Source organism: Seriola aureovittata, chromosome 23 (assembly GCF_021018895.1).
Source record: "Seriola aureovittata isolate HTS-2021-v1 ecotype China chromosome 23, ASM2101889v1, whole genome shotgun sequence".
Taxonomy (NCBI): domain Eukaryota; kingdom Metazoa; phylum Chordata; class Actinopteri; order Carangiformes; family Carangidae; genus Seriola; species Seriola aureovittata.
In genome coordinates, this window is record NC_079386.1 from 2,661,300 (window position 1) to 2,688,564 (window position 27,265).

At 40.9% G+C, this 27,265-nt stretch overlaps 1 protein-coding gene and 2 non-coding genes across 3 annotated transcripts; 1 reads left to right on the top strand and 2 right to left on the bottom strand.

Annotated features, from left to right (window-relative positions):
* Nucleotides 1-980: 980 nt before the first annotated feature.
* serpine1 (serpin peptidase inhibitor, clade E (nexin, plasminogen activator inhibitor type 1), member 1) lies at nucleotides 981-5,763 on the bottom strand. The gene is made up of 9 exons (XM_056370010.1): nucleotides 5,616-5,763; nucleotides 3,988-4,229; nucleotides 3,310-3,534; nucleotides 3,032-3,226; nucleotides 2,702-2,900; nucleotides 2,480-2,580; nucleotides 2,281-2,367; nucleotides 2,008-2,091; nucleotides 981-1,516 (listed from the first exon to the last, which is right to left on the bottom strand). Exons 2-9 carry the CDS (start codon nucleotides 4,226-4,228, stop codon nucleotides 1,470-1,472), a joined length of 1,179 nt encoding a protein of 392 aa, XP_056225985.1. The 5' UTR covers nucleotide 4,229; nucleotides 5,616-5,763; the 3' UTR covers nucleotides 981-1,469.
* A 20,006-nt stretch (nucleotides 5,764-25,769) lies between these two features.
* Nucleotides 25,770-25,843, top strand: trnat-agu (transfer RNA threonine (anticodon AGU)). Its single transcript has one exon. It is a non-coding gene; the product is annotated as a tRNA-Thr (tRNA).
* A 224-nt stretch (nucleotides 25,844-26,067) lies between these two features.
* trnas-uga (transfer RNA serine (anticodon UGA)) lies at nucleotides 26,068-26,149 on the bottom strand. The gene has a single exon. It is a non-coding gene; the product is annotated as a tRNA-Ser (tRNA).
* Between the last annotated feature and the right edge of the window lie 1,116 nt (nucleotides 26,150-27,265).

A 27,265-nucleotide genomic window follows, 5' to 3' on the forward strand; every position in this document is an offset into this window, starting at 1 on the left:
ATCTAATTGGATTGGATGGTTGTAATTTATGATAATATTGTTAAATATATTAACCCAATTAATTATTTAAATCATATTTAAGGAATACAATCCGAGTTCTTAGTAATTACAGTTACTATCCTTATAGTAATATACAGTACAGTATATATAGTATATATATAGTATAGTATATAGTATAGAATCTATTATAATTTATGTCCTTTTATGTATTAACGCCAAACAGAGTTAAATATCTGATCTCAGTCTAAGTTTATTTGAGCCTGGTTTGAGTAAACACAGTTTTTCAAACTGTATTTAAAATACAATGTTAATGAGCTTGACAGTGTCATCATGATCATTTTAACTTGTCTGGTTAATCCTCGTAAATCCTGGTTAACCAGGTTAATCCTGCTCCTCACCATGGAACATCAACCACAGAGGGACTCAGTTCTCTGTCGGCCTGGTTCTGTCCACACCTCCTGCAGATGCTCATCTTTATGATCTGCTGTATCTCATCGGACTGAACAGTTAGCTTCCTACAATAACCTAACACTGAGAGCCTGTGAGAGTCTATATTATTATCGGCTTTTTTCCTAATAAAGCAGTAAAAATTGGTCGATCAAACGGTGGAAAGAAAATTAATCAGCAACTGTTTTGATAATTGTTTCAGTTAAAGGAAAATACCAAACAATCTTCTCAGATACAACAACTTCTTGCTGGTTTTAATCATAGAGTGTGTGAAATATCTTTTTAGTTTTGGACTCTTAATTCAATAAAACAAACCATTTAAAAAGATGTCACTTTTGAGCTCTTTTTCATTACTTATTGATGTTTCACAATCTAGACAGTAAGTTGATTAATCAATAAAATAAGCAGCAGATTCCTGGATAATGAAAACAATCTGCAGCCCTGTCTCTGTTTGTTTCTCTTGCCACATTTACATCATGTTGTTTTAAATGAGGAAGTCATGACTCTTGGTCAGTGACCACAGACACTGCAGGTTTGTAAAAACATATAATTTTAATAAATATAAATACTGAAAAAATACAAATGTAACTGAACAACAAGGTAAAAATAGACATTAACACTGTAAAAATAGATAAAATACATCTTTTTTGGTCTGAATGTAGCGTCAGTCTGTCTATGTGAAGTGCATCAGTGTCACACGCCAGAAACTAGTTTGTTCATTTTCCTTCATATCTGTCAAACATTCAGAGAAATAAATAAACACAAACATATAAACTCAATTTCTCTTCCCAGTGTCCAGTCAAACCTCTGTCGAGTGTCTCAGCTCTTTAAAATGAACATGTCTGTGTGTAGTCTGTGGACGCATAAACAGTCATGTGACTCGTGGTGTGGTCATTGTGTGTGTTCGTCATCGTGTGTGTTCATCGTGTGTGTGTGTTCATCATGTATGTGTAAATCGTGTGTGTGGTCATCATGTGTGAGCAGCAGTAGTCAGACACAACTGGTGAAGGGTCTTCAGGGGGTTATTGTAGCTGAGGCTGGTTGAACTGACCCATGAACAGAACAGCACCTGAAAACAGGAAGAAGAGCCGTGTTCACACTTTGCACACTTTGCACACTCTACACACTCTGACTGACAGCTCAGTTGATTTATAACAGTGCAGCAGATAACTGCATGTTTCAGGGAAATCTTTCAAATTTGGACACAAATGCTAATCTTGGCACAAATCCTCCTCCTCTTTTGATAAAACACGTTAGCCACTCGGAAATTCAAGATGGCCGTCATTTCTGGCAAGGAAATGTTTTTTTTTTTTTGCAATAAATTCATCCACTATTTTCTCATATGAATAATCCAGGTGTCAAATTCTTCATTTAAACACTGTAGAAGGTGAAATTGAGTAAACTGTAGAAAATCAACTGAAAGTATATTTCAGCAAAAATATTATCCCAGAATGAGAAACACACTAATTCTGGTACTTGTATCCACATTTGAAAGAATATTGTAGTTATCTGCTGAACTATAAATTTACATTTCACTTTATAACTTATGAGGGGTGTTACCTGTGTGTTTGTGCTGGATGAGGAAGAGGAAGGGTCGATCCAGAGTGATCTCCTCCACCGCCATACGAGAAAACATGATGGCAGCTACGAGAGGGAAGAAAGAAATCAGGTCAGAGTCTGTGATGTGCGCAGGGGCCCATTCTGCCTGGAGCCCCGGATCCAGCCCTGTGTTCACTGTGCCTCACATATGTTTGCTGTCATTTCATTAAAGACTAAGATGAAGACGAAGATATGTGTGTGTGTGTGTGTGTGTGTGTGTGTGTGTGTGTGTACCTGTTGCCGCTGCTCCCTTGGTTCCTCTTTCATTCACCTCGATCTTGACTCTCTGGAGGACCTTCGACACACACAGCCTCTCATCAGCTGGAAACACAAACACACACAGAGGTCATGTGACTGCTCTCGTGGTCATGTGGTACGTGTCACGTCTTTAAACTGTGAGATGAAGGACTAGCTAACTAAATAACTAACTTACTGGTGATTCGTGTGAAGTCGGCATTAGCCAGGTTGAACATGTCGTTCAGACCCATCTTCGTCAGAGCCGTCTTCAGGTTCACCTCAGAGTCCAGAGTAAACCTGCAAACACAGCAGCCCTTAGTGTTCACCCTGTTTGCTTTATGAGTCAATGTGACACAAACAAACATAACGACTCGCCGTCTATGAGACTGTGAAATAACGTCTGACCCTGCTCTCTCACCTGGGCATGGCCAGCTGCCTCTTCGCGCTCCTCAGTTCTGCTCTCCACTGCTTAATCTTCTGGCTGCTCAGATCCGCACTGAGCACGTTCAGCGGGACCTCAGGCTCAAAGGGTGACACCAGGAACATGCTGAGGGAGTCACCCTCATACGGGACCTCAATGACATCATAGTCCACCCCGTCAGTGGTGACAAACTCCCCTGTTGATGAAGGAGGAGACAGATGTTACTTTGTGAACCTGACATCAAACTGAGGTGAAGCCGTGTGTGTGTGTGTGTGTGTGTGTGTGTGTGTGTGTGTGTGTGGGGGGGGGGGGGGGGGGTCAACCTACCGTAGTTGAACTGGTTTGTGAGTCTCATCATGTGCACAGGTACATCGCTGCCGTTGGCACAGTGGAACATCCTCTCCTGTGTCAGTTTGGGGTCAAAGGGGACTTTCCACAGGGCCTGGAAGTGGAGAGCGTTCAGGAGGACCAGGCGGGTCTCATCAGTCAGAGATCCAGATGCCAAGAACTCAGGGATGGCTCCTACAGAGGAGAGGTAAAGATGAGTCAGAGGACAGCTTTGGAGAGGTCTGATGTGACAGTGGACGACTGGAGGGAGAGATTACCTGCAGTGTGGTCTGAGACCCACGAGTTGATGATGTTGACTGCCTGGTCTGGCTTAGTGAAGTCCACCTGGTGAGGGTGGGTCTGGAAGGCCTTGGCCAGGGCCCGGCGGTACCCCTTCTCCAGACTCATCTTCCTCTCCACCATCACCCCGCTGGCTGTCTCCACCCCTTCCTCACTGGACAGATCCCGGTGCAGGAGACGCTGCTGCCGTGACAGCCCTCGCTCTGGGGGAGGGGCGCGGGGGAGGAGTTTGAGTTATACACCAGCGAATGACACGTTCAAATAACCATCAAACATCCATCACACACCCGACTTAGTATTTATCGATGGATCAATTGTTCATTTATAGATTCTTTTTACAATTCCTATTTTTAATGCCTATTAAAACATGAAATTAAGGAAATGCTTTATGACATTTCCTGTGACATCCTTGGTCTGCCTTGGCAGTTCCATAGTGTTGGAATGACTTTAATTCCACGTCTCAGTGAGATTGGTGGACCAGCAGAGGGCAGTGTTACACCGTCACAGCTGGGGGATCAGCATGTTTCTTATGAATCGCTACATTGGTTTCGATAAACACACGTTTGTTTGATTCCTCATGCAGTGAAAACCAGTGAGTAATCATATTATTTTCCTGTATATTACATCATCTCCTTTTAAATCCACATGTTACTCACCTCGCAGAGAGAAGCCCAGAGCAGCAGTCAAGGCCTTGTTGGTGTTTCCCGCCGCGCCGAGCTGAGCCATGGACAGGACCGAGGCCACGCCGTACGGGGAGAAGACCACGTTCTTGTCCACGGAGTCCTGGCTGAGCTGGAGGAAAACCTTCAGGCCAAAGTCAGTCTGCTTGTCCTGCAGGGAGCCCAGCCCCGCTCTGCTCAGGGTCAGCAGAAGGAAAATGCACGCAAAGCAAAGCATCCTGGGAAAGACAGGAGAGAACAGGTAAGTGAAAAACACTCTATTTTCACACGTTTATCTCAGCGCGCAGACGCCGGAGCGGTGACACACTCAGACTCTTCTTCGCACAGAGATGTAAAAAGCATCAGTCATGTGTAAACAGTGAATCTTTGAATCTTCCCTCAGAGCAAACGCTCAGCAGACGTCATGAGGACAAAGTTCTGCCCAGCGTTTGAAACAGGAGTCAAGCTGTGGCCAAACAGAAGGTCTGTGAGGCCACTCTGTTTCACATTAAAGAGGGAACACATTCAATAACGGAGAAACAGCTCTCAGATGGTTTCTGTAAAACTCCAGTAGTTCAGACACAAGCCAAAGATATTTTTAGCTTCCAGAAAACTGAAGCTTTTCACACAGGGGGAAAGATTTCCCATCAGTGACGGCGATCATAAGAAACAGACGGAAAAAAACCGACAGAAAGATTTGGATCCATTGATTTAGTCCAGCAGTTCAACAGTGTGACTCATGCTGCATGTGTGTGTTCAGTGTGTTTACAGGAAAGTGTGTGTCAGTAGCCGTGGTTTTCCACTGCAGACGTGAACAGGGGTTCAGCAGCTTCACGCAGAGACCACCTGAGACCTCGGACTCTGTTTGTGTATCCACTCACTGAGACACATTCACTGTCCGCTGCAGAAAAGCTTGATTCCAAGGTTTGCACTAAGAGAGGTCACCTGATGGTTTTGACACTAAGGATCCAGATTCTGATTTTGTTTGCACCTCTGAGTCCTAAACCCTTCCCCCAGCTCACAGCTGATGTTTTCACAGTTCACAGCTGAACTGAATGAGATTAAATTATTATTATAGATAATTATGACATGAATAAATCCTGGAGGCAACAGGATAAACAGTGTGTTCAAGTAGTAACATGTTTTGATCATCATCATCAGGTTGTTTAACAGCTGCGTGTCATCATCAGTCTGCAGTTAGAAAACTCTTCTCAGGATAGTAGAAATAACACCTAGTGCCTCTGCACAGAAACACTGTTCTAGCTCTTCTCTCATATCAAAGACACATTTCAGTCAAAGGCGTTAATGAGTAGCAGCACTTAAATGCTGCGTCTAGTTATGATGGAGGTACTTTAGGATTCTTGATGTTCTGGTGTTGGGGAGTTTATTCTATAACAAACGGCTATAGAACAAAAGGTTAAAGTTAATTTCACTGTCAATGTTTTAATCATTAAATCCAGAGTAAAATAAATGATAATGACTATAACTCCACCAGCTCTGCTAATGCTTCATAAATATCATATTTAGACGTGTTTTTGTTATATTCTGTCCGAAAACTAAAACATTATGCCAGCTTGTTTTAAGTATCAGATGTTCCAGATGTTTAGTCCAGGTGTGACTCTTACCTTGTGGTTGGAGAGTGTCAGGTGTGTTGCTGCAGGTCTCTGTTGTTTCAGCTTCAGTCTCCTGTGCTGCTTCAAGTCTGACAGACTGACCGAGTTGAGGTCTTTTTATAGTGTACATGGTAGGAAGCCCCGCCCCCACCTCCGCACACTCATTATTAGAGACGATGATGTCATCTGACACTGTCTGGACAGGCTTCCTTTTCATGAACACACACTTTCTCCCTCCTCCTCCTCTAGATCCTGTCTCTTTCTCTCTGTCTGTCAGTCTGTGCCTCTCGCTCACAGCATGACAGAACATATGGAAAGTCACTCAGTGTTTTCACACACACCCATGTACACACACACACACACACACACACACACACACACACACACACACACACACACACACACATCAGTGTGGTATGTGCAGGACAGGGTCCTCAGTCATGTTTGTCTGATGTGATAAATACTGCAGATTGTAATCAGCTGGCTGACGGCCCGACACTTTACCATCACCTTGAGGAAAAAACATTCAGGAGCTGCACAGGAAATGTTTTTATGTTTCATTTCCTCATGAATTTAAAGTATTTTTTAATCTTAGATAAACTCAAACTGAAACCAGACTCGTTAGTTCAAAACAGATTTCTCTGAGGTTCATTTCTTTGGTCCACAGACAGATTTTTTTTGACCAACTTATGAAAAGTTACTGTGTAAACAAATGAAACAATAAACTCCTGTTGTGACAGTGAGAGTAGATGATGCTCCCTGCAGTCTGCTGCACTGGTTCACAGAGGACGATACACCTGTCTCAGAGTCCCGGAGTCACCATTGACCAATCAGACAGGGGCATTGTGTCATGTTTTGAGAAACACAGGAAGTTTGCACAACAATAACTAAGAGGTTTAAAGTTCACCTCTTACCTTGTTGACAAAAAACCTGACCTCGAGGCCATTTAGCAGCTGTCGTGGAGCTTTCAGTCATATCACGGGATTTTCATCCCCAGGAGGAGTTTTTAACTTTATTAAGGGATGAGTCCAAACAGTTCTCAGACCAAAGGAAGTTTAAACTTCTACAAAGTGAACTCAGCAAACTGCTGATGAAGACCATGGAGATATGACTGAAAGGGACTGAAATTGACCTTAAGATAAGATTTTATCAAATGTCACTTGTAGCTTCAGTTGGTTTAGTTCTTGTTGATGTTGTTCCATCATAAAGAAAACCAGTGGGTTCTGGGTACTAGAACCGAACTTTCTGGTACCGGGTATTGTACTTAGTCACTGATGCACTCTTCATTGACTGATTGATATTAAGACACATGATCTAAAAGATTCAGTCTGATGGAATATTATTCCAGATGAGACTGATCGTTATATCATTAATGAAAGGACTTCAGGGTTCTCCAACAGCTACCGTCCCAGTATCGTTTCCTGTGGACATTCAGAGTCTCCAGAGGATGATTCTTCCTCCTTGATTTTATATCCAGCCCCTGAGTCAGGACAAACAGCAACCATTCCAACATATAAAAGTTCCAGTGGATATCCACACCCTCTGCCATCAGACCAGAAAGTCCACTTTTACACTAATGGGCAGGTTGCCTGGGAATTCACTGCGCTCTGCTCTCATGCCTCCAAGGAGATAAGCTTGTTTCAATGTCCTGATATTTTTCATTTTACCATTTTGACTTCAATATTAGATCCTCATTTTAGGTGGTGACACATCACCAAATTTGGTCGTGGCCGCCAACATTCTTCATCCCACTACTCACCAAACATCTGGTACACAGGACAGGGAGAGAACACACTTTTTCCAGATCTATCTGGGATCAGGCCTCTGGCAGACCCGCAAAGGTCCTCACTGGAGCCGCTCTGTCTGTTAGAATATAGAAAGAGAAACCTGCGACCTGGGGCCAGATTCACATAGATAGACTCTGACTGTGGCTTAGATCTAACTTATAACTTATTTCAGATTCACTGGATTAGTTCATGAATTCTGGGTAAATCAAGACTTTATTCAATGTAAGAAAACATGAGAGGAGAACTGCGTCAAGCCACTCAGCTTCAGAAAAGATGAACTAACACCATACTGAATGCAAAGAAGGAAATATTCAAAAGAGAACCCAAAACGGGCCGACCACAGGAAAAGCTTTTAGACGCAGGGTAAATTGTGATGTAGATAGCGTTAACATTACATTACCACTGGTGCCTCTAGCAGGTGTCATTGATTGTTACCATGACAACATGGATCTTAGTTCAGAGTTAGCCTTACGGTCAGATGGCTAACTTTTTAGGGTTTAAATAAGTCAGTCTATATTTTAGTGAGACTGTCTAACTTGCATTAGACTAACCCTAGACTGGCCCAACACTACAGACCAGTCTGGCCCCTGGTCCTTAGCTTACTACCTCTAGCACTGCTACTCTCTGACTGACTGACAGGGTTAGGGTTACACAGGGTCATGTGACTGACCACCTGACAGTGGTGTCAGATTTTGGACCCTGCTGTCTCCCTTTTTTCTTGGAGGCTTTGAGACAGACGGAGGAGGTTTACGACACCTTCCATTCGATGTCAATTAGACCACCGTAGACAGGGTCGCCCCAAGCCTGGCTTAACCGTTACCGCAACACATGTCATCTGGTTCACAGTGTTATAACTACTGAGCAGTGATGTAGCATCTCTTATACGAAGCCATTAATAAACGAATTCACTGTTGAACCGTGGAAATCAACCTTCAGGGTAAAACTCTTGTCAAACTGTCACTGCCTCCTCTTTGTCTACGAGACAAGATGTGGAAATGATAAAAAATGAGGTCTTTCTGTGGTTTTTCTCTTACGTTCAGAGGCTTTTCTGAAACTGTGGATGATGCTCTAAAAACTGAGACGTTTTAGGACCTAGACCTTTCATAATCTTTCAAGACAACTGTGTCTGTGAGGAGCGTTTATAGACCTGTTTACACGGTTTCTGAGACTCTAATGATCTTAGTTCTGTCTCTGTGGCTGTTGTTGTGGTCATTTAACCACCTTGTTAAATAACACAGCTACTATCAGGGTTAAGAAGCTGCAGTTACCACTAACAACTCAGAAATGTGACACACAACAGAAAATAGCTGAGTGATGGGTCAATGAGCTCATGCATTGTTTACTCATGAGACCCTTTTGTTCCACTAGTGTTGTTTCTGCACATTACCAGACTGTTTGTTTAGTGTTGCCTAAAATACACAGAGGCATCAACACATCTCTTTTACTGTTACTTGGCAAAATCCCCACAATCCCACAGGATTTGGTACATTCCATATATGGCTGTGAATGGAAAATGCGCCACCCACTTTCATGTACCTCCCACTCAGTTCTCTATGTGGGCTTCAGGAACATGGGACTCAACTGTTGCCAAGTCAACACGCAACATCACACACACAGACTTAAATCAGTGGTTGTTACCGGACCTATATGTAACAACTAATTAACTGAGCTTTGGGCCCTGACAGCTGCTGTCTTCACCGAATGAAGAAAACAAGTCGGTTAAAATGAAGGTGAAAGTGATTTTAAAAGACGAGGACATAAAGGGAAGTCCGATGGTCCGTAAACTGCACCGCGTTAGACAGTGGCGGCAACTTCTGGTTTCCAGCTGCTTATGAAGGCAGGTAACTTGACAGAGACTAAAGAGCTCAGAAAACAGTCGCAGTGTTGAAGGGACCACGCTCTCCATGACAATGGAGGAGCGAATACACGTGTTCTTGCCCTTGAGGGAGTTGTCATTGCTTTCCTGCCGTGTAGAGGACGCTGTGGATGAATCTACAGTAAGAACACAGGAGGGGCAAAGGCTACAGTGACTCTGTATCAAAAAGTGATGAGGCGGTCCAATCAGGCTGGGGCTAGCTTATTAGCATGCTAAGTACAAGAAAAGACTTGATAGAGTTAACATTGGTGTTTGTTTCCACATGTGTAGATAGTTTCTTCTGGCTTGGTAAGCTTCTAATGCTAACATTAGTTATGTAACATCAGCAAAGCTTTAAAATGTCTTATGCAGATTGAGGGTAGTAAATTATATTGTGTTACTTCCTGTTCTCTGGATGAGTTGACTCTCTGTGGAGATCATTACCAAAATGTGTGACCTCTGGTCTCAATAAATGCTCTGTGGTTCCTTATGGTATTTGGTATGTATCAGCCCCAGAGGTCAGAGGTCATCTTCAGAAGTTGCATTGTAAATGATGAATTTCGTGTGGTGAATTTAAAGTGAATCTGAGATCATTCACATATTTCCTGTGATGTCTTATGTCACATTTCTGAATTTCCATTGAATACAGAACGTGTTGCATAGCTACAGTTAGTTCAAGATAAAGCTGTCCACTGCAACATAAAAATAATTTCTGAAGAGTCTGGGCTTTCCTCTGTATCATGTTCCTACTCATCAAAATAAAATGTTTCCTCTTTCTGGCTCATTTCAGTTTGGGTTAGACACCCATGACCTCCTTCAGAAAACCAGTGATCCACACGTCCTCAGCTGTTCCTGTGTTGGCTCTGTTATCACTGACCTCTGCAGTCCACTACATCACTTCCATTTTTACTCAATGATTCTTCCGTCGTTTATGCAATTTGTGAATTCTGTGAAACATTCATGTATTTCCTCCTACAGAGGGAGTTTGATGGACATATTTCAGCAACTCTACATTTAGCTCCATGTTTAAATCATATACTATGAAATAGTTTTTATCACACACTGAGCACACAGATCAATTAACTCAGTTTGGCTTCAACCAGTGATCCCAATGTTTTGTAAATGATCAGACAGGATGTCGTCACAGCTCTGCCTGGAAACTGTCCATTATCAGGCTGACAGCTAGATGTCTGCAGGCTAAATACAACGTAACATCCAACAGGCTCTTTGCTTCTTTTGATTTCTGTCTCCATGACATTTTGCTGTCAGATTTAGACCATAGTAGGACACAAAGCTGCAGGTTCTTCCATTTCGAATAACAGTGTTTATGTGTTTGTTTCTCTCATTCGCTTCAATTTATTATTGATCATTTACATCCCTCTGTGTGTAATTAAATATATGTATATATAAAATAAAAACATACATGTAAAATGTATATATGAAACCTATTAGAAATTGGAACAATTTGATATATTTACATATATTTTTTTTATATGTGTATATATACAAATTATACTATGGTTATTTAATATATGTAATAAACGTATATCTTCATATATCCAGAGGATCTATATATGTGACAATATATGACATAAATGGCAGCATCACTCACGATATATGCACATACTGTATATGTCGTATATTACTTTGGGTGGGTGAACTTGAGTGAACTCTTTGACTTCTTCTCTGGTTCAAAAGAGAACAGGAAGCATGTTGAGCAAAGAAGAGGGTTTTTTTTAGAGTTGCTGTAAATGACCCCACCTGCTGCTTAGACTCAACCCCCCCCCCCCACCCCCACCCCCACCCCCACCCCAACCCCCCACTCTCTCCTCTGCAGGTAACAAACACGAATACAAAGTGTAATGTGCCTTTTTTCTTTTTCTGATCCACTCACTGTAATTCGCTCTCATGCAGGACTGATTTCATCTGACTGTTCTGGTTGACTGGACCAAAACCCATACATTATATTTCACAAAATCATCCCTGTTCCTGTCATTATTGAGTTCTGCAGTAAAAGACTTTAAACCATCTGTTTCTGTGTTACAGTAAATGTTAAGTAACATCCTAAAAAATACTTTTTATTATGTATTTTATTACTGTAACTGTGGTTATGGCTCTGAATGGTTTCATTTCACACGAAGATTAACATCTGGTTCATACAAACACGGCCACTGAGTTACTAGTTTCCATAGAAGCTCTCTTGAGTAATGTTTCCCCGCTTTTCACTGCCTGAGGAAATCGGAGGGAATCCTCTCAGATCCCCACTTCCCATGAACTCTCATCAATTCACAGCAGATGTGGTCTGACAGTTGTAAGGAGAGGGCGGTAAGCAGTAAGTAAGTGTTTGGAGAGGGGATTCACCAGGGGACCTTTTGACCTTTAGCTAAACAGAATGACACTGCAGGTTGGAGGGTTAGTGTTTGAATGGACCCTGCTGCAAACTGAAGCAGACCAGTGAGTCATCAGACCAGTCTAAACTGGTTCTTGTTTAGTATTAGCAGTAAAACGTTCTATGGCAGCAACTCCCTTTTACTAATTATTGAATGTTTCACAAATAACATGGAAACCTGTCAAGTCACCTGATCACATGACAAACGGCTTCAGAGAACATGTGATGAGAAAGAGAGAGAGAGAGAGAGAAAAGAGTTTGGATTTTAATTTTTCTTGAATGAGACGTCCTGTAAACCGGCCGTTACCACTGAGCAAACACAGGAAGTAACATCCTTTATCTCCCTGGATGGAAGGTAAAGGTGTGGAGGTCAGGGTGGAGGATGGGCATGTAGCTCACTTAACATTCACCTTTTAATCAACCGTAAACACAGTCGTTCCCACCCAAGTGTTGTAATCTGACCACGATCAGACCTCAGACATTGTTCATGTGTCATGACTAAGATGTTTATTTAGCCTTAAGAGTGTGAGATGAGAATGTTTTCAATATAGAGTTTTGTAAAAATCATCCAGTAACAAGGTTCTAGTGTGGGTCAGCTAAACACTTGTAACTGTGTAGTGCGGCGGCCCAGAGAGCTCGGCGCACTGCAGCTTAACAAAACACATGTAAACAGACAAAACACAAACAGAAAACCTCTTCATCAGCTTGACAATAACGTGCTGTTTCCAGGGGACGCTAAAAACGTGATGGGGTGCACTTTTTGTCCAATGCTTTTTACTTCAAAAGTCACAATTTGGGCAATGAACAAGAGTGTCCTAGCCGGGTTCATCACTTTTTTTCTTGCTTTAAGTCCGACAGCGACAGTGTGAGAGAGTGAGAGAGAGAGCAAGAGAGAGATGGGATGAAATTCTATACTTCCATACTAATCTTCCAGTCTCAAGAATTAACGTGAGGTAATGTACTGTCATGCAGAGGAATGAAAACATGGAATGGTTATTCATCAGATATTTCACATTTAACAGGTAAAAGTGTTTTTAAACAGACTTGAAAGAAACCAGCTTTTTTACTTCATAATATCTGACTACATGATCTTTAATGAGGAACTTGTAGGTGATTTTTTCATTTTTTTTAACCTCATTTTATTCTTCAGTTACTGTATGTATGTTATTATCATTATTGGTAGTTTTGCTGTTGTTTGTATTTTTTTTTGGTTATTTTACTTGATTCCTTTTTTTGTCTCATCAGTCTGAACTGGTGACATCTGAACCGTATCAGCAACTAGTGCTGTTCCTGCTGAGACTGGTTAATATAAATGACCAAGAACCATCAGACTGCATGACTAACAAACATCAGAAAGTCATTTGGTGTTTGTCACTGGTTCACTACACGACATCTGCTCGAGACCACCTCAAAGTACATTTCATCAGACTTTCACAAGGGGTCAAAATATAAAAAGTTTAAGCTTTTGATAAAGAATATTTTTAATGGTATCATTTAAATCCAAATGTAATTGATGATGCTTATTCAAAGAAAACAAATAATTAATTAAAAGATAACAATTAAATGCTGAGTCAGTGTATAGTTATCTCTCTTAGGTCTTAATAGTATGTGGCCCAGAGCAAATCTGAAATCATTTTCCCACATTGATGAAGTAATGCGTGTCCCATGTTAGCAAACAGGTCAGAAAAGATTCCTCAGTCTGTGTTCTTGTCTGGACTCGAGCTCTTATGGATCATCAGTCACAGCACAAGTACAGCTCCAGTTCAAAATCAGTGTCTAGTCGAGTACAGTCCGGGGGTCCCGTCGCTCTGCCCGTCCTCCGGGAGCTGACTCGTCTGGACGTGGGTTGTCCAGGCAACCCCAGAATGTATTTTACGATGGAAGAGAATCTGAGCTCAAAGCGAGAGCTGCTAATATGTCACTTTATTAAGTTTTGCTATTCAGTTATTCAATATTCAGTCAGATATCTATATGTGCCCCTGTGTTTTCAGACCCGTGAGGACCTTCCAGTTGGGTCATCTTGGCAGCCAACAGTCAAGCTCCAGAGATGACTGGCTGGTCACCACCCGTCCAATGTCCCAATGCGCTGATGCGCCACTGTTTCGTCACACCCTTTGGTAATTTACTGCTACTGTACTGAGAGCATGGTTCTGTGGGTCAGAGGCAGCGGTGGAAGTGGTGAGTAACGGCCACAGACATTTGTAGGGCGAGGGTTGACGGACGGCTCTTCAGTATGTAACTTCGACAGAGGAGATTTCTGTTGGCGTCATGAGTTCTCTGAGTTAACCACTGAACCATGAACGTTGGTTGTTTAGTGCTTTACCAAAACCATAACCATATCTGTGGCAGATAAGAAACGGTTACAGTTACTCTAAAACTCTAACATGACTCTTTTTAAAAGCAAAGTCAACATGTTGTTCTTCTCCGACAGGACGCTGAAGATGTTGACTCTTACCTGCATCATGGGTGTGAAACAAACAGGAACAGGCCCTGGCTTCGTCAGGTATTGCCACGTCCCATCAGACAACAGCAGATGCCTCATGGGATTAAAAACAGGAAGTGAATCAATGGGTAGAGATAGTCACACTTCCTGACCCCCCCCCCAACAGAGACCAAGAAGAAAGGTTATCTTCTTTATCTTGGATATTCTTAAGATGCCGAAAAACAAGCGTGACTCAGTGGAATTGTACTGAGGTGGTATGTGCTCCGAGGTAGTGTCAGTCAAGCATCATAACCTCCATGTTCTGACAGGTTCATTTTTATACCATCGCTCATTGTCTTCATTGTACTGTATCATTTTTCCACCGGTGTTCAGACGACTTCTGTTCGGTTTTGTGTCTGAAAACAGAAAATAGACAGAACTTTACGTTAAAACATGATGTTCTAACAATGACAGGACAGAGAAGAAGGCTGAATTTCCACGTCTATTGTTAGGCAATTAAGAATGACTTAGTTGAACTCAGGGAAACATAATGTCATCGTCGGTCGGTGCCTGGCATTTCAGTGCAATCAGTGTTATGAGTGGGTTCGCTCTTTCAGGTCAAGAACATTCGTGTAAAACTGTAAACTTTCCCTTTTCACAATAAGTTCTCTATGATCCTGCTCTGCTGGAGAATCCCTCACAAAAAAACAAGGCTCCTCTTGAAAAACTGTTATTGCAGAGCCAGTTGAGAAAGGAGACGGCGCACTTGCAACCATTTCCTGTAACTGTGTCACATGGGTTCCCCCCCCCCCCCCTCCACCCCACCCCCCTCCCCTCCACTCTTTAGGAGACCAGCAGCAGGTCTGAGTCTGTTCACTCCAATGAGAGAAGTGAATGTCTTCCTATTATTATTCTCTCACCTCATAGTCATCGAAATAAATATTGGACCCATTTTTCACAAGCCACAGATCTTCAGAACATTCTGACTTTAAAATTACATTTTTCAGACGGATCTGATCAAATTAACTTCATTCGAGACCCGTCACTGTCTCAGTAACAAACTCTCGCGAGATCCAGCAGCACAGATCTCTTCTCATCTGGTCTGGTGTTGTTGCTTTTTTGTGGCTGGCTAGAGAGAGGCGAGTAGTCACCAAGCTTCTGGAAGTGCAGGGGTTTTAGATTCAGTCATGATACAAAACAAACCATGTTTAGACTATTCCAAGATCATGGCCTTAGAATACACTTGTGAAATGAGAGTCAGTTCATCAGACCACCACTTTGGTCCCAACTGAAAAATCTCAAAAGCTATATTGATTCTGCGGATGCACTGGTTATTTCTCACCTCTGATACCGTGTTTAGTGATGTGTTTGTAAATCTTGTGCTTCATAGAGATAAGGATTGAATCTACAAACAGCAACTCTTCTGTTTCCAGAGGAACGTAGTCATCATGAAAAGAGTTGCTATATAAAGGAGAAAGGGAAGTAAAAGTGGGGAGTCTGTTGCTGATGACCACAGCCACGAAAGGGAAGCCTGATTATCTCACAGTGAAACAATGTGACGAAGCGACACACTCACTCCTGATAAGACACTGATGGTTTCCATGACCAGGACTGACCAAGCATTATTCATTCTGCTGGGTGAACATCAACAGTCCAGTGTGTTGCAACACTTTCCTACAGATTTATGCTTTTAATATGAAAAAAAAGTGAAAGTCAAGTTTATCAGTTATCCATAATAATGGAAACTGAAGCTAGAGAGAATCTTCCGTTTGTTTAGTGTAATGAAATCAAAACCAAAACTAATGTTCAAATCCAAATGTTTAGATATACATTATAAGGCTCTTATCAGAGACAGGTCAAGACAAGATTATAGAGAGAAACCAACAGTTCCGCAACAGTAGGCCTGCATTTAGACAGTGGGCTGATAACAGGGAATTATGAGCTCTTTAAGATACGTTGGTGTCTGACCATTAATGTCTTTGCAGGTGAGCAGCAGGATTTTATAGGGAGCCAGTGAAGCTAACACAGGAGATATGTGATCTCTTTTCCAAGTTCCTGTCAGTTCTCTGCTGCAGCATTTTGAATCAGCTGGAGGCTTTTCACTGAGTTATCCTGACAATAAAGAATTACAGTAGTCCAGTCTGGAGGTAACAAGTGCATGGACTAGTTTTTCAGCTTCCTTTTGTTTCTGATTTTCAGAATAATGCGCAGGCGGAAGAAGGCTGTCTGCAAGACTTGTCTTCAAGGTTTGTGACTGCAGCACTGGAGGTCAAAGTAATGCCATCCAGAGTAACATATATATATATTATCAGATATTTCTGAGATGTTCAGGGTCAAATACAAGAACTTCAGTTTGGTCTGAATTTAGTAAAAGTAAAAAATTACAGGTCACCCAGGTCTTTGTGTATTTAAGACATGCCTGAAGTTGAATAGATAAATACAGCTGTGTGTGTCATCTGCTAACATCAGACATTTATCTGGTGCTTCCTGATAATATTGCCTTAAGGAAGCATTTATGGCCAAAAGTATAATTCCTAGCAAACCCTGCAGGACTCCATGACGAACCTTTGTGTGTTTGGAAGAGTCATTATTAACATGAACAAACTTCCTTTAATGCCAATGACACATTGTCCTCTCTGTAATAAGATTCTGTGATCGACGGTCTCAAATAAATTAACTGTGCATTATTTCTGCTAGTTTCAGCTGGTCGTTCTGCGTTTCGGGCGGTGAGTGTGATTGAGCCTTCCACCTGGTTGATTTAAACCCCACTGAGAGAAGGTGTTTGATCATTTCAAAGTAGGAAGACCAACCAAATAACACGTGTATGACAAACACAAGCTGTGTGGATGTAAAGAGAACGGTCATGCCTTCACATGTTATGTACAGGTGTATGATCATATAAAGGTGGACGATATTACACTGATCATTTATATTTGTGTACATGAGACGTGCAGCATGTTAGAAACCTCTCTGAATATCATACAGTCCAGTGAAGACCGACTGTAATAGCAGAGCGGTTGTACTGGATCACTGTAGATTGTAACTAAAAGACTGACCACTGAGTGTTTGATCCTATACTGTAACAGTGTGTTACATAATGTGTCTGTTCCTCTGAATCCGGCCTGAAGACGTGAGTGAGTGCAAAGGGAGGAAAGTGTTTGGCCTGTGTTTACCTGCATGCAGTTAGGGTGAGTAAGTGGGTGGGGTTATGGTGAACCAGACTGAATGTGCAGACAGAAGACTTGGTATGCTGCGTTCATGAATACACTTGTATTAATCAAACACCTTGACTTACACAGTTACATAACCTGAGCAGGTCCTGCTGACCCTCCATGAAATCAGACACAACACAGAGTCTGGAACACATCACAGTGAAACAATCATCCAGATAAGACCTGGACTGATTTTCACTGATAACACACGCTAGACTCTAAGCATCTGGGCTGGATCTAGACTGGATCTAGACTGGATCCACCCAGTGATTCCTTGGATTTCTTGGTCATAAAACAGCAACACGGAGAGAAATGTGGAGGCATATCATTCCTTCTCTTATCTCTTTAGACGACACAAACATTTACGAGAACCTTTATATAGTTCTGTCTACGGGTTCTCCATATGATGCAAAACACAAACGTCAAAGTTTTAATTCCTGAGGTGAAAGTTTAGCTCCCGGTCTTGTTAGTGTTTATTTGGATGATCAAGTATTCTGAGGTAACAAGGTCCAGGTTCAACTAACTTGTCATTTAAAGTAAGTCGGTCTTTGTGTTGAGAACTTTCTCACCAAGCTGTAACTTCTAACAGAAAGAATGAACCTTCAAGCTCAGTTCAGATACAGGTAAACATCTCCAACCTGAACAACAAAGCTCACTGCCTTTAAAAAGTAGCCATATTAGCTCTTTCCTGTCTGGTCACCCGATCGCTACGACAACCATTCTTCACGTATGACAGGGACTACTTGATTGGCAGCATGAGATTGCGGCGCGATGTGATTGGTTACCGAGCGCCTGAGATCCGCTGATTTCAAGGAGTGGGGTGAGAGAGGGATAATAGAGATAGTGTTCCTGATTGAACTTGTTCTGACTTGGTCCCTGAGCTCAGCTGTTGTCACTCAGGTAAACAAAATCATAAGTTGGTTTAATTTCCTTACCCAATGATTGGTAATGTTAGGTGCATGTCTTTGTCTTTTCTGTCCTCACTATAATCTGTCCCTGAAAACAGAAACACTTCACAGTTATATTAACTCTATAGAGCTGCTGGTGGTCTGACTCCACGTTCTGCAGTGAAATGTTTCAGTCTGGACAATATTTATAATGGGAATACTGGAAAATTACTCTCATTTTCTAACAGTGTTGACCTCAGGATGACCTGTGCTAACTCTGATCCTCTGACTTCATGCAACAGAATCATCTGTCCTCTCCAACCTGCAGGACTCAGGTCATTCCCATCAGCCTGAACTGCACTTTTGTTTGCTGCTGTGATGGAAATCTGAAAATGAAAAGTTGACAAAATGACCAAGTTGTCTTTGTATATTTCAATAAGAGCTTTGCTGAGAATCAGCCTACAGTCACAACGAGTGTCAGTGCAGACTGATACCGAAGAAAGAATGTACATGAACTTTCATGAGAAAGGAAAGAAGGAGGCAGGGTCAGGATGTGTGTGTGAACAACTCCAACTGCCACGGAGAAGCAGCAGTGTGTTCAAGGACAAACTACTGTTTAGTTTGTACTAGACAATCTCAAATAAGGAGTATACATGTGGGGAACAGATTCATGTCCTAGGTCATACAAAGTACAAAACCGGGTTATTGTGCAAAATGGGATTTTAGCATGAAGTCCATCAGTGATGTTAACATTGTTAGCATGCTCACATTAGCATTCATCTCAAAGCACCACTGTGTCTCTGCACAGCCTCGCAGAGCTGCTAGCGTAGCTGCAGACTCTTGGTGTTTGACCTGTGGTTTCACTATTCTTCAGCACTGAGGTGGACGTGGACAGATGCAGACAGATGCTGACAGATCTATGAACACCACGGCTGTGCTCTGCACGCACAGACACTCTCCACACGTGTGCACTGGGATGATTGTTTGTTGTATTTGTCTGAACAACGATAAAAAGCAAAGGGAAACAGGAAGTAGGAGGATGAAAACGGCTCAGTGTCAGTGTGATCATGTGCTGACAGCTGTGAAGTTTAGGATGCTTGTGGATGTTCACTGAGGGGACCCTGCAGACCCTGGTGGGACAGATGATGAAACTTACTTCAAGTGGACGCATGAATTGGCCTTTAGTGATGATGAAACTCTTTCTGCTTCAAACTGTATACAACATTTGAACCTCAGTTTCTGACTAACCTCCACCCCACCCCTCGCTCCTACCTGCAGAGGACACTGACTCACTGTCTCCTGTGGTCACCTTTGCACCACCCATCAGGGCCTGTGAATCAGTGTGTGTGTGTGTGTGTGTGTGTGTGTGTGTGTGTGTGCACCTTCATCTCCTTGAACCTTGATAACATTTTGGTGATTCCCGTCAGCGCCTTGCTGCGTCTGAGCTAGAAGCCAAAACAAACAGATCCAAGATGGCAGAGTGAAGTCAGGGGCCTAGCGGGCTGAAACTATGGCAACCACACAGACCTGATGAAGCCTGTAGCAGATTAGATGGGTAGCCAGATAAATTTAAACCAGGGTGTGTTCCCACGGTAACCGTTGTGTACTTTATGTAATAAACATGTTTAAAGTCACTTCTGGTCAGCTCTCAAATTACAGCGGCAGAAACAGTGTCAGCTTCTTCCTGCTTCAATCTTCTGTGTTGTTTATTGATTATTGATTATAGTTTGTTCATCTTGAGACATCAGTTCACCGTTAGAAGTGATCTGACATACAACAACAGGCAACTTCAAATGCTGACAGTGTCTCCTTTTTACTGTAACAATTATAGCAGATCTGCTTCTTATTCTGCTGCGGTGAGGGTCAGAGGTCAGGGGTAGGATCAGGGGGTGGGGTCAGGGTCAGGGGTGGGGGGTGGGGTTAGATGCAGGGTTAATGACCTTCTTTGTCAGTGGGTATTGAAGCTCACTGTTAAACAGAATGTCTGTGGTCTTCTGAGGCTTTGAATCCAGGATCATCAGTGTTAGGTTTACTGAAAACATACAACCCAAACCACACACACGCACACACACACACACACACCCCCACACACCCATTAACATTTTTGTAACTAAGAGAACTTTCCACTGACTAGACTCATTCATTGGTCCAACTCTATTCCTCACCCAATGACACATCACAGCCTTAATTATCACAAACCCTGAGGTTTAATATTATGTAACATGCTCATAGTCTTCGTGCAGGGTTTGTTCAGGTACATTAGTCTGAGCTCGTTCAACTGATGAAAAGATGAAATCAGTTCGTTGGCTGAAGGTTTGAGCTGCAGCCAAGTCAAGAGGCTGAAAGAAGAACAGAGAGGATCACAGTGGTAGAGAGAAACATCATCTACACATTATCATTCTCTCGTCTCTTTTATTGTGAAACTCTTGTCATATCGCAACTTTTCATTATTAATGTCAGTCTCAAACACATGCTAATAAAATAAAATGTAAAATATTTCAAACTTAAAAGCCCCGTTTCAGACAACTTGAAAGAGCAAAAGAATGAAATAAATGTTTTTCAGTCATTACGTCATGAAGATGCTGAAAAACATATTCATGCTTTTATTTCAAATAGATTAGATTATTGCTCTTCTAAAGCAGGCAATTCAAAGACTCCAGTTAAATCAGAACTGTGCTGCTAGACTTTTGACGAAAACACAGAAGACAGATCGTATCTCCCCTGTTTCAGCTTCACTCCACTGGCTCCCACTATCTTTTAGAACAGATTTTAAGTTCCTTTTTTTATTTCTTTTTAAAGCTCTTCATGGTTTGGCACTGGCTCACACTGCAGATTCTCTGACGTTCTATAATCCTTCACAAGCTCTTTGATCTTCAGGCTGCCAGGATTTTAAATTCAAACAATTTTATGCACAAGAAAATAGACACTACAGCTTTTTTTAACTATGATCCAAAACTACTGAAGAGATTCAACTCTGTGAAGACTTTTAAACAGCTGAAAACCTATTTATTTAATTCAGCTTTTAATTCATTCTGTCATAGTTGATATTCTAGCTCGTTTCTATTCTTATTTTCATTTACATATTTTATCATCTTCTGTCCTTCAAGCCGCCATTATTCTATTGTACTATTTTTTAATTTTATTAAATGTGAAGCAGTTTAAGCCACATCTCATTTATTAAAAGTGCTCTCTTATGTTACAGTATGTGTGTGTGTGTGTGTGTGTGTGTGTGTGTGTGAATGGAGGAGAAGAAAAACAGATGAAGACTAAAAACTGTCCCTACCAGTGGATGAAGATCATTCTTCCGAAACATTTTCACCTGGTTGAGGACTGATGTTTTCACTGAGACCTGAACAGATGTTTATATATTATTATAATCTTCAGATAAATGTATAAATGTATTTTCACACCTTATTTCTTTAAGAAAAACTTAGATGGATTAATAAGAATTTATCCTTGGTAGAACATACAAATCTTTTCCGGTTGGGGGGGGGTGGGTCCTGGGTCCATGAGTCATATTCTGTACACTGAGCAACAGACATTGTTTTTTCGTGTATGTACCAACAGGACCAGGTCTTTATATATACATCTTTATACATGAAGCCTCCTTCAACACCAGAGCTCCAGGAATAAGTCATCCCCCCCCCCGCACTGACTCAGTCCTCACAGTACAATGACAAAACTTCACTCAACTTTCCTCTGCTGTTTCCCATCATGCCCCGTAAACTGTCCTCCAGAGGCGTCAGTAGGAGTCAAGGCTTGACCCTGAGCACACCACAACAAACACCGCACACACACACACACACCTCTGGGGAAAGTGGGAGCTTTAATAAGAGAAAGAGACGGTCTGTGCAATAAGGGGTGCACGGACCCTGGTCAACCATCCTGCTGGGTGTAAAGGACGTGCTAACCCAGCCCACCGCTACCGTGGCGTGCGTGCTCGATTCCCATGGCTGTCATGGAAAAACCGTGCAGAAAGATCCATTATTTATAACATCTTAGTCATGTTCCCAGGCAGCAGTTTTCTTAAGGAGTTCCCTTCTCCTACACACATGCTACTTTCTCAGCTCTCCCTCCACCCAGCTCATATAAACAACAGAGGAAGAAAAGATGATGAGAAGAAGAACCAGAAGCCAAGAACCTGCTGTGGTCCAGGTCCTCACTACATACTAATGTAGGCAGTGCACTCATCTTATATTATGCAATAGTATAATAGTAATTAATTAATATACAAAATCACCATATAAGGCCTGAAGCTGTGGAACATCTGGAGGACTTGATCAAATGTGCCGCCTGTGTGGTAACATACTGAGGTGCTGGATATCTCTATCTCATCACAGTGTTCATAATTTACTCTCCACATTACAGATTGAACAGACTCTGGTGTTCATTACCACATTTATTGACATCACAAAATATTATGTTTTTTTTTTTTTGTTTTTTTTTTAGTTAAGATTGGATTTATTCAGACAAGGAAAAGTATAGAGCAATATGACTTTCTAGTTTATAAGAATTTTATGTTTATGTTTTCTGAAATGGAAATGGATACAGGAGCTCTTTCACCCCACTTATTTATTTTTATTTATCTTTTAATTGTGATTTAGCCGATGTATCAGGTGGGTTTTGAGTTAGGTGATGGTTACTGTGCGTCGTAGGGGTTGTGTTGTGTATTGTGAGTCTCATTGCGAGTGTGATGAATGATATGAATGTGTATTGATGAATCTGTTGTCACTGAATTTATTGTTTAAAACTTTAAGGGGACACTGGGAAGAGTAGCCACTGTTACAACTCAGTGTTTATGGGGATCTAAATAAATACATAGAAACATGGAGAGCGGCACATTGCACATACACTAATAAACCTGGGTTCAAATCATTGAAGTGAAGCTTTGCATGAACCTTCATCACATGTTTGAACTGATGGTTTCTTATGATATTTATATGAATAGTAATTAACATGATATGTACCCATACAGAAATGTAATATATGACATATATGTCCTTATATCAAGAGTGATGTCACCATATATGTCACCCATAAGATGATATGTTATCACATATATACATCCTCTGGATATACATTTATAACATATATTAAAAACCTGTAATAAAATGTGTATATGTACATGTATATGTATATCAAAATATCTATGTGATGAATTTTTATGTGACATGTTGCGAACATACATGTTAACGATTTACGTTTTTGTATATGCAAGTTTATTAAAAACAACTTACATAGCCTATGAAATTCTATATGTTTATATATATTATTTCTTATTAGTTTGTCATGTTTATCTTCTCATTCTGAGAAAGTGGAACCCACTGTAAATAATATCAACATATAATGACAGACTTTGGGATGGAAATATATTTGTCTATAATATAAATATACATATATGAACATACTATATTAATATTAAATTATTCAAATTTCTAATAAGTTTCACATATATTTTTTTACATACACTGTGTGCTTTTATGTTAAATGTACATGTATGCCATATAAAATTCCATATATGTACATATAGTGTATTACATTTGCGTATGTGTAAAGAGGAGTGGGTCTCCTGTGGACAGGGTTGAGACCAGCCCTGTTGGTATTACACTTATTCATTTTGCCCTTCCGCCATGTTATAGCTGAGTGGGTTCAGTTCAATGACATGTACTGTCTCATCAGCAGCCTCCACCAAAATATTTTGGTGACACATGTTTGGTGCTGGTCTTGACTCAGTTCCATGCCTTGGACAGTGTTTAGGTGGACATAGTGTTCATTCCAGACAATGAGTGCTCCCTTAATAGAGACTGTCTGTGGCAAGAGAGGAGGAAGCTGAGGGGTCTGTGGTTAAGTGATTAGTAACAGGAAGTAACTCATGGAGAAAGAAAGTTACACACAGGAGAAAATATGTGTGTGTGTGTGTGTGTGTGTGTGTGTGTGTGTGCGTGCGTGCGTGCGTGCGTGCATGTGTGTGTGATGTATTCTGACAGCAATAAGAAATTATCTCATGTAAGTAGATGTTGACTGTCTGTCCTCAGAAGTAGAATAACTCCAGTCTTCATACATGAGACAGACTGAGTGTCATTACAGTGACTGAGTGAGGATGGGCCGGTTGCAGTGATACAGCTCTGTGTTATATAATAAGAAAACATGTCATTTGCTTTGATGAAACACACAAACCAAAATAAGACTTACACCTTTTTAATCTTTATCAGTGTCTCATGGTCTTCATCAACAGACTGGCTCTGATGTCATCATGTGACCCATTGTCTGAAGAGGTAGACTTGGACATCAGACCGGTAAAAAAAAAAAAATTATACACAATATACTGTATATACAGCTATGTAATACACAGTATACAGTATATATACCTATATGATACACAGTACATGTTCCACTAACTGATACTGTGTTTTCAACATACGGACAGAATTAGCCTGAAGATCAACCTGAAGTGGAAATAAATACCACTGTTATAAATCTCTAGTGATTCTACTGTCATTTTCTATTAAGCAATGAATACTGTTAGAGCTTCTGTGTATATCCTCGGTTTATAGACTAACTCCTATTTCAGTATGAGAGCTGCTTCTTAGCGCCACCCAGGGGTGCCATAAAATTACTGCAGAACATGCAGTGTGAGCGATTCAAGCCAAATACAATCAGTCCTGTCTGCTCTGATACGTTAACCCGCCTTTTGAATAACTTCCTCCATCTACCACACGAAGGCCAATAGGTGAGGAAGACCTTCAAGAAGACTTGTGTGCATAATACACAGCCAAATTATGTGGAAACAATTTATCTTTTAGGATGAAATAAGACATTATAATTTCTGACAACATTTACATTGTGTTATTGACAAAAGGTGAATTGAATTCAATAATAATATTAACAAAATAATAATAGTAATATCTAATATTAATATTACTTCTATAGCACAATTCATGTATAAAAAACAACACAGAGCGCTTTAGATTGAAACCCTTCCTGCACCCTTTAAATTATTATGCAAATACTAATTTCCAAATATTATATAGTCTTACTTATGATAGGCCTATTGGCAGAAGTACATAGTGTATCTATAAACACATACACAATATTAGTCCAGAAATAATTATCAGTCAGTTGATTACTAATCAACAAAGTAATTGTCACTAATCTTGATAATAAAGTAATTGTCAAACAAAACACAGTTTTATATAATATGTTTTGTTATTGACTGTTGATTAGACAACAAAACACTTTTCAACACAACCAAACAACACAACAAAACTACTGTAGAATAAATAAATGATGAAAACAGTTCAGACATTAAACTACTGCTAACTCTGATATATATTAATCTGACCACAACTAATCACAACCTGTCAATGAAATAGCATCGTAACAAGCGAACTACTGCATCGTAAACACGGTTTACTCACTTATGACTGAGAAGCTTCGGTCGTTTTGCACAGAAACGATAATATTCGAAAATAGCAGAAGTACGTTTGATGAAATGTGAACTTAAGCGTCGTGATGAAATACAGCAGAGCGGGAAAAAACAGTTTATCACTCGAACGAGACATGAAAAACCTTCCTTAGATAGAAAAACTATAATTTTGTCCATGTGACACAGATGGCGCCGTGGCTTAGTTGGTTAAAGCGCCTGTCTAGTAAACAGGAGATCCTGGGTTCGAATCCCAGCGGTGCCTTTTGAGGGGCATTCGCTGTTTTTAGTAGTGTACCATTTGTATCTAATGGTGTTTAACACCGGCACTTTACAATGAACAGTGTAAACCTAATTTAACGAAAGAAAAAAATGTAAACGGTCTTCCTATGTTTCCTTCTATAGTTTAAAGAAGGGCGCGCACTTTCGTTTGTGGTCGCCGTCATGTTTTTACAAATGAAAACGTGCCATAGTCATGAAAAAAAAGATCGCTGCGAGCAGGGTTCGAACCTGCGCGGGAAGATCCCATTGGATTTCAAGTCCAACGCCTTAACCACTCGGCCATCGCAGCCAGTGATCAGATACCAGACCTCTGCCTTCTTCAACTAGGTATCATGTCACAACGCTCGCCAGTTGTGATAGTGTTACTCTATGTAATGTTTGTTATTTAAAAGAAATCGATTGTAATCGTGTAACCCAGACGGTCCTTATTGTTGCCATCTCCCTCCTCGTGTTTTCCACTTTTTTTCTCTTCTCTTTTTTTAACTTGTCTATGGGTATCACGTGTTACACTGCCACCTACTGGCAACACATAAAAATAACCACCTATCATTACAGTCTGTTAGTGAAAGAAGTGATAAATGGTGATAAGTTGATCTAACCAGTCTATCCATAGAGGATGATAGTGCCCTTGACAATACATCTGCAACCACAATGTATTTTCCGGAGGTGTAGACTTACTCATATCATATCTGCAGTTTTGTCTTCATACACTGAATTCTAGGAGACATGCCAGTGAGGTTCTTTTTGATGCTTGAAATCATGAAGTTTTTTCCTTTTCTTCAGAAACCTTGGGCTTTTATTAAAATATTCTGGCTCTACAAAATTTGTTCATTTGCATTTATCTCTGGATATTATATTGGAAGTTATATTGAATTTCTGTTATGCCAATAATTCTGACCAGGACTGTATAGCCTATTAAATATATTTATTGGCTCACACATTTCCAGTTTTATTTTTCCAAGTATATTTAATGGACTGGACTCGTTTATTACGGAGGAGAATTAGGACATATGTCTTTTTTTTAGAATTCTGACTTTAATCTCAGAATTCTAAGATTAAAGTCAGAATGCTAAAAAAAAAAAATCACATGTGGCCCTAATCCCCGTCCATAGTTTACCAATGACATTAAACCGTAGCATAAATTGAACTTTTTGCAGATCCGTTCAAGAACAGAGGCTCTGATGCTGAACATTTGTTGTGACAGAGGCGGGAATTACTCACACAGTGAACCGTCGAGCCCCGGAGGACGGGGAGGTGGGGATGAGGAGGGCTACAAGAGGACCACAGGAGGTCCACAGGACAGACTGATGCTACACTGTTACAGTGTCGGATGACCGCGCTGCACGTGCAGACGAATAGGAGGGAAAGTCCTTGTCACCAGCGGGACCTGGTCTAATGGTTACAG